Genomic DNA, 8,407 nt, shown 5'->3' with positions numbered 1-8,407 from the left:
CATGCTGTTTCACTGACTGCAATTCCTCTCCTTCAATCTGTTGGATTCTTGTTAACTTTTTAACGCAGATCTACTGTCACCTACACAAGAAAGTCTTCCTGTCCCTCATTACAGCAGTTGACTCTTATCTGCTATGTATCACTGATCTCTAACGTATTTGACTATATGTTTATCACTCATTCCAGAGCAGCAAGCTTCTTTAGGGCTTTAACTGTATTTTTTAAAAAGATTGTGTTTATTTATTCTTAGAGAAGGAAAGGGAGAAAGAGGGACAAAAAACGTCAATGTGTGGTTGCTTCTCAAGCAAGCGCCCCCCACTGGGGGCCCAACCTGCAACCCCAGCGGGGAATCAGCCAGTGACCCCTCAGTTAGCAGGCCAGCACTCAATCCACTGAGCTACACCAGCCAGGGCTAGCTGTATTTCTTTATCTGTGTATCCACATCATCCAAGCAGGTCGCATTGAAGTTAATGGGAATACTAGGGGGAAATGATAAAGGCAAGGGCAGGGGCTACTTGAAATAAGACGGTTTAACAACTAAGGAGCCCTGAAGGAGCAGCAACCCAGGGTACAGAAAGAGAGGGCCCCTGCCCCGCTGGGGCGGTATCCTTGCCCTCCGCAGCAGCGGTGGGCCGCCGCAGCCCGGAACTACAAATCCCAGTGTTCCCTGCGCACATGCCGGAAGTGTTGGTCAGTGAGTGGCGGTGCCTGGCGGCGGGAGATTCAAACTTGCGAAAGGAGAAACATGGAGGAGAAAGGAGTGGGCCCCGGCAGGGCGGTCTGTGAGTGTCAGAAGGGGCCGAGGGAGGTCCGGCGGTGGTGCCCCTTATCGGGGGCTAGGTGGTGCTTGGGAGAGGTTGGGAAGCGGCGGACGCGGGTCCTACCCGGAAGGGGCTGGCGGGACTATGTTCAGCAAGGAGGGAGCTTTGAATCCGGAGTCAAGCCGTGACCAACAAAACTTCTGCGACTTCTGTGGTTGCAAAGAGTTTTCTCCCTTATTCTCAAATTGTGGGGCTCCTACATTCTGGGAGAATGTAGGTGGTCTGGATAGCCCTGTAAAATTCAGCAACTACTGATGGCTGCCATGCTTGCTAAGCTCTACCAGGGTACTGGACGCCCAAAGAGACCTGGGAGGTGAGGCGAGCCAAAGTTTTGCCACCCCAGAGTATGTCTTTTGGGATATTGATTTTAAACTAGTTACTAAGAAACACAAGATTCAGAAAGAACGTTTGACCATCTGTCCTTACCCGCCTAAAGGAATAAAAAAAAAAAACAAAACCTTGCTTAATATATAAACTAAATGTGATAGGCAGGGAGAAATTCAGCAAAGCCTATTTGTTGAACTTCTCTCTGTGTACCCTGTTTTTGGGTGACCCAACAAGAATTTGTTTACCACATATTTGCTCTTTCTCATCTACCTGTGACTTATCTAACCTCTGTTTGCAATCCCAGACCCTGCCTCTGTCTCCTTGGGTCTCATATTTTTATGGCACCCCTGCATGTACACCCATAATAAATTTCTCCTGTTAATCTCTCTTGTGTTAATGTGATTATTAGCCCAGCTAGAATTTAGGAAGGAAGGAGGAAAGTTATTGTTTTGACCCCCACAGGGGCTCCTTGACTTTTTGATGAATCTTTGAGATAATGCCTGTCAAACTTTAGGTTGTCAGAATTACCTGGGGAGCTTCTTTAAAATGAAAACTTGAAACCCTACCCCCAGAGTTTTAGCTCTAGTCGGTCTGGATTGGGGCTCATAATTTTCGTGTATAATGAGTCCTGCCATGCTTCTTCCTCACCCCAGGAAATCATGATGCAGTTAGTCCACGAGCCACACTTAAAAACATTGCTTTAGATAGAGACTGGGGTCAGAAGGATGGGGCAGCAAGAAAGTCTTCCATCAAACCTTCTGAATAAAAGGCAAAATTTCCTTCCTATCCATTGGAAGTCATAACACAAAGCCCATGTCCACCAGTCTTTTGAAGAAAAGCTAGTTCCAGACTTGAGAAGGGCAGGAAGACTCATTTTTTTTTAAGACTGTGTGGGTATGTACAAAGCCCTGCCCATGTCTTGTACTCCTCAACTCATAACTCAGAGATGATATCATTCACTTACTGGTTTATTTTCTATGCTTAGCAACCAACACTTGTTCCTTATGTACCGCATTGGAGGAACTGATATATCTCCTGCAGTTGGTCAGTGCTTTCAAATCTGAACGGGGGCGTGTGTATGTGTGTGTGTGTGTGTGTGTCTTATCTTGCTTAACTGCCAATTCAAATAAGCCCTGCCCTTCCCAAATCATTGCAGGATGTGCAATATAAAGCAGTAAGATAAAGAGTGGGAATGACATTAGGTGCTGAATCAAGACAGATTGATTAAACTCTGTCTCTTCAAGCCCTCTGAATTTATTTTCTTGGTGTGTGTGTGTGTGTGTGTGTAGCTTTCTCTCATTCTAATTTTGTATTGCCTTCCTTAAGGAGACCAGGGGGATGGGGGAAAGGAAAAAGGAGAAGGATAAAGGGAGGCTGTGGCTAAGGCAGACTATGAATACAGTCTCATTTAAGGGATTCCCTGTTCTTGAGTTTGGGGGTCAGAGTATTGTCTGCATTTATTTATTCTGGAGATTATTTTCCTTCTCAAGTGACCTGTACCAAAGGAGGGTAAAGATACCTTTTTTTTTAAGATCTTATTTATTTATTTTTTAGAGTGAGGGTAAGAGAAGGAGAAAGGAGAGGTACATTGATATGCCAGAAAAACACCCATTGGTTGCCTCTCACATACCCCCTACTGGGGACCTGGCCCACAACCCAGGCACATGCCCTGACTGAGAATCAAACTGGTGCCTTTTCAGTTCTCAGGCCAGCACTCAGTCCACTGAGCCACACCAGCCAGGGCAACTTTCGTTATTTTTAAAAATTCTTTGTCCTTCTGCCATGATTGGTGTGACTCAGTGGATTGGGTGTTAGCTCACAAGGAAAAACATCACCAGTTAGATTGCAGTCAGGGCACATGCCTGGGTTTCGAGTTCAGTCACCTATTGGGGCACCTACAAGAAACAGCTGAACGATGTTTATTTCTCTCCCTTTCTCCACTCCTTTCCTTCTCTCTAAAAATAAATAAAGTAAAATAAAATTCTTTGTCCTACTTAATCCTGAGTGGACTTTTTCATGTTGTTCTCTTTATTGAACTGCCTTCTTCCTCTTTCCACCTGTTCTTTCTTTTTCAGATTTTATTTATTTATTTAATAATAAATGCCTGGGACCTGGCCTGTAGCCTAGGCATGTGCCCTGACTGGGAATAGAACTGGTGACCCTTTGGTTCACAGGCTGGCATTCAATCCACTGAGCCACAACAGCCAGGGCTCCACCTGTTCTTTCTTTAAGACTCTATTCGTAGGTAGAATCCTTTGCTTCTACTGCTGCTTGTATAGATTATTCATGTGTTATAATCTTGGAGTGTTTTTCTGTTTTAATCATTATCTCTGTATTTCTTGAGAGTAGGTGTCTGCTAGCCTAGTGACTGACATAGGAGGCCTTGAGTGAATGAATGGCTGTTGAATAATGAGTCCTAGTGGATTCTGTTAACCTAGCCTAGGGAGAGTACTTGAGGAGGACGACAGAGTCTAAGTAGGGGTAAAATAAGGATCTAAGTTACCAGTCAAGGAGGGATCTGGATATCACTGCTGGGATATCCCTGCATGGAGGGAGGTCTATGAAGTACATTTGAGGGGAGGTGGTCAGGAAGATGGCTGAAGAGGAATGGGAAGGAATGCCTTTGATACAGGAAGGATACTCCTGTTAAAGGGTTCAAAGGCCACCCTTGAGCAGGGTGCTGACCAGGCTAGCTTTACTGGATGGGAGCAGAAGACTGGAGCCAGGGTGCCTTGGGAAGAGGGAAACAGATATATGGGAGATGCTTCTGGCCTCTGAGCAGAGTTGCCTAAGAAAGTCTGTTAAGAACTTCACCTCCCTGGCTGGCATAGCTCAGTGGATTGAGTTCGGGCTGCGAACCAAAGTGTCGCAGGTTCGATTCCCAGCCAGGGTACATCCCTGGGTTGCAGGCCATAACCCCCAGCAACCACATATTGATGTTTCTCTCTCTCTCTCCCTCCCTTCCCTCTCTAAAAATAAATAAATAAAATCTTTAAAAAATATATTAAAAAAAAAAAACTTCACCTGGCTGGGTGGCTCAGTTGGTTGAAGCATCAGCCTGTACACCAAGAAGCTGCATTGCCATGGCTCTCTATTTAATGCTCCCTTCGTTGACCTTATGCCCCTTCACTCCTCAGATGAACGCCTCACAGCTGAGGAGATGGATGAGCAGAGGCGGCAGAACGTTGCCTATCAGTACCTGTGCCGGCTGGAGGAAGCCAAACGGTGAGCAGAGGGGCTGTGTCTTTCTGGTCTCCCTTTCCCACACCAGACACCTGCTCCCAAAGCAAATGCAAAAGGATAAGAGTCCATTCTGTGGGAAAGAGTTGAAATAGCGTCTTCTTTTTAAAAAATATATTTTTAAAATTTTTTATTTATTTATCTTTAGAGGGGAAGGGAAGGAGAGAGGGAGAGAAATATCAATGTATGGTTGCCTCTCATGCATTCCCCACTGGGAACTGGCCCACAACCCAGGCATGTGACCTGACTGGGAATTGAAGCCACGACCCTTTGGTTTGCAGGCTGACACTCAGTCCACTGAGCCATACCAGCCAGGGCAGTAGTCCCAATTTTTCCCCTTTTTCCCACTTTTCCCACTTCTAGCCAGCACTCCCTAAAGCAGTTCCCTCACCATTGTTCATGTCCATGGGTCACGAGTATAAATCCTTTAGCTACTCTGTTTCCTATACTGTACTGTACTTCCCCATGGCTAGTCTGTAACTACCTATTGGTACTTCTTAATCCTCTCACCTCTTCACACATTCTTTCCCTGCCCCTTCCTACCTGGCTTCTGGTAACTAACTTTTTAAAAAGATATTTATTTATTTTTAGACAGACAAAGGGAGGGAGAAAGAGAAAGAGAAAAACATCAATGTGTGTGGTTGCCTGTCGTGTGCCCCACACTGGGGAACCTGGCCCGCAACCCAGCCCTGACTGGGAATCGAACCAGTGACCCTTTAGTTTGCAGCCTGGCCCTCAATCCACTGAGCCACATCAGCCAGGGGTAGTAACTAACTTATTTTCTCTTGCTGCTTTAAGATTCTCTCTTTATCTTTAACTTTTGGCCTTTTAATAATGATGTGTCTTGGAGTGGGCCTCTCTGCATCCATCATAATTGGGACTCGCTGTGCTTCCTGGACTTGCATGTCTATTTCCTTCCCAAATTAGGGAAGTTTTCTTTTACTATTTTTTCAGATAGATTTCCAATTTCTTGCTCTTTCTCTTTTCCTTCTGGCACCCCCCCCCCCAATGAGATGAATGTTGGACGTCTTAAAGTTGTCCCAGAGGGTATATACACTATCTTCATTTAAAAAAATTTTTTTTCTTTCTGTTTTTCTGCAGTTGTTTTTTGCTTCCTTTAGTTTCAAATCATTGATTTCATTCTTGGCTTCATCCATTTTACTGTTGTTTCCCTGTAAATTGTTCTTTATTTCAGTTTAGGGTATCCTTTGTCTCTGGCTGGGTCTTTTTCATGCTGCTGAGATCCTCACTAAGTTCCTTGAACATCCTTGTCACCAGTGTTTTGAACTCTGCATCTGATAGATTGCTTATTTCAATTTCATTTAGCTCTTTTTCTGGAATTTTGATCTGTTCTTTCATTTGGATCATGTTTCTTTGTCTCATTTTGGCAGCCTCCTTGTGTTTGCGTCTATGTACTAGGTAGAGCTGCTTTGACTCCATGTCTTGGTAGTGTGTCTTAATATAGTAGGTGTCCTGTAGGGTCCAGTGGCACAGCCTTCTCTATCACCCAGGCTGGATACTCGAGGTGCGCCCTTTGTGTGGGCTGAGTACACCTTCCTCATGTAATGGAGCCTTGGTTGCTGTTGGCAGATCAATAGGGATTTACCCAGGCCAGTTAGTTGCAAGGACTGGCTGTGACCACTGACCACCAACCTCTGCCCTCTGAGGAGGATCAGCTGCGGGAGCAGGGTGATGGTGCTCTGAGTGGTCTGTAGCTGTCCACTGTGTGCGTTGGCCCTGGAGTTTCCTGGGTGGTGCAGGCCAAAGCCAGCCCCACCTGTGTTTTGTCCGTGGCGCCTTGCCTGAGCTGTAAAGCAATCTGAGATGGCTGCTATGTGTGCTGAGCTTGGAGATTCCCAGGTGAAGCCAAGTTGTGATTCCAATCAGGCTGCAGCTAGGGCTCACGGAAGCTAGGTGTTGTTTGTTTAATAGGATTTAGGAGCCCAGCCCAGCCATTCTTTTGGAAAAGCAGCTTGGGTGGGCCTGTAAGTGGTTTGGGTAGAGCCCCTGTGGATCTCCAGGTGGGTCACAGAGTGTTAGCCAGGAGTCTCAGATATGGTACCAGCCTACCAGCTCTAGGAGTGGGGTGGGGCTCAGCAAAGGGACAATGGCCTCTACTCACCCTGATGCTAGACAATTCAATCTCTCCCTGTATGCCACTGGTGCCCTTCAAGCTGCCACCCCAGAGCGGGAGCTCAGAACGAGCGAGTCTGGGTAGGTGAGTTGGTGTGTGGGTTCCCCAAGAGGAACTGCTTAGGGCTCCAGTAGCCTCCTCCACCAACTCAGTCCCTGCTGGTTTTCGCAGCCAGAAGTTGTGGGGACATATCCTCCTGGCATTGGAATCCTGTGTGGCAGGGGGTGGGGGAGGACCTGGTGTGGGGCTGGGACTCCTCTCTCCCAAGATATTGATCCTGAATTTTTATCCACGTGGGTGTGGGGCCAGCCCATTCCACACCCACACCCCTCCTACCAGTCTGGATGGATGTGGTTTCTTCAATGCTGTACTTCTCAGACTTCCATTCAGCTCGATTTCTGACGGTTCTGAGTGATGGTTCTATATTTTAGTTGTAATTTTGATGTGGTTGTGTGAAGAGGTGAGCCACGTCTGCCCATCTTCACATCTTTTTTTTTGTCCTCATTCAAGGATAAGCCTCTATTGATTTTATCTATCCTATCTATCTATCTATCTATCTGCTATCTATTTTAATCCTCACCCAAGAATATATTTACTGATTTCTGAGAGGAAGGTGGAGAGGGAGAGACACAGACAGACAGACGGACATTAGTTGGCTGCTTCCCTGCCTCCCACACGGCCCCAATTAGGGTTCAAACCCACAGCCTTTTGGTACACACGGTGACGCTCCAACCAACTGATCCACCTGGCCAGGGTAGCATCTTTTTCTTTTTTTTTAAGACTTTATATTTTAGAGCAGTTTTAGGTTCACAGAAAAATTAAGAGGAAGATACAGAGATCTCTCATATACTTCCTGTCCCCACACATACATAGCTTCCTCCTTATCATCATTCCTCACAAGAGTGTACATTTGTTACAATTGATACACCTATGTACAGTGACGCATCATTACCACTCAAAGTCCATAGTTTACGTTAGGGCTTACTATCAGTGTTGTGTATTTTATGGGTTTGGACACGTGTATAACTATCATGATACCATTATAGTATCAGAGAATCCTTTCACTACTTTAAAAATCCTCTGTGTTCTACTCTGACCTGTGTGGCTCTGTTGAGCGTCGTCCCACAAAGAGAAGGGTTACCAGTTCAATTCCCAGTCAGGGCACTTGCCTGGGCTTTGAGTTTGGTCCCAGACTGGGGGTGTGCAAAGCAACCAATTGACGTTTCTCTCTCTTCCTCTCTCCCTTCCCTTTGCTCTAAAAAAAATGTATATAATTAAAAAAAAAAGATTTTATTTATTTATTTTCAGAGAGGGAAGGGAGGGAGAAAGAGAGAGAGAAACATCAATGTGCGGTTGCTGGGGGTCATGGCCTGCAACCCAGGCATGTACCCTGACTGGGAATTGAACCTGCGACACTTTGGTTCGCAGCCCGTGCTCAATCCACTGAGCTACGCTAGCCAGGGCTTTATATATATAATTTTTTAAAAAATCCTCTGTGTTATACCTACTCATTTGTCCCTCTTTTCTAACCCCTAGCAACCACTGATAATCTTATTGTCTCCATAGTTTTTGCCTTTCCAGAATGTCATGTACTTGTAATCATATAGTATGTGCCTTTTTTATTTTTTATTTTTTTGCATTTTTAAACATATTTTATTGATTATGCTATTACAGTTGTCCCATTTTTCCCCCTTCATTCCCCTCCCCCCTGCACACCCTCTCCCACCCACATTCCCACCCTTTAGCTCATGTCCATGTGTCATAAGTTCTTTAGCTTCTTCATTTCCCATACTATTCTTGCCCTCCCCCTGTCTGTTTTCTCCCTACTGTCTATGCTACTTATTCTCTGTACCTTTTCCCCCTCTCTCCTCCTCCCATTCCCCTGT

General features: G+C 45.5%; 1 protein-coding gene across 2 annotated transcripts in view; it reads left to right on the top strand.

The window, feature by feature from the left end:
* Nucleotides 1-677: 677 nt before the first annotated feature.
* Nucleotides 678-8,407, top strand: part of IQGAP3 (IQ motif containing GTPase activating protein 3) — a 48,841-nt gene continuing 41,111 nt past the window's right edge. The window contains exons 1-2 of one of the 2 annotated variants that reach the window (XM_028502698.2): nucleotides 678-781; nucleotides 4,285-4,372. In XM_028502698.2, coding sequence (XP_028358499.1) covers nucleotides 745-781; nucleotides 4,285-4,372 — 125 coding nt within the window. In that variant the 5' untranslated portion in view covers nucleotides 678-744. The remainder of the gene's footprint in view (nucleotides 782-4,284; nucleotides 4,373-8,407) is intronic. The other variant, XM_036015977.1, reaches the window with a different exon arrangement.

This window comes from Phyllostomus discolor, chromosome 14 (assembly GCF_004126475.2).
Source record: "Phyllostomus discolor isolate MPI-MPIP mPhyDis1 chromosome 14, mPhyDis1.pri.v3, whole genome shotgun sequence".
Taxonomy (NCBI): Eukaryota; Metazoa; Chordata; class Mammalia; order Chiroptera; family Phyllostomidae; genus Phyllostomus; species Phyllostomus discolor.
This window is presented reverse-complemented; position numbering and strand designations above follow the sequence as displayed.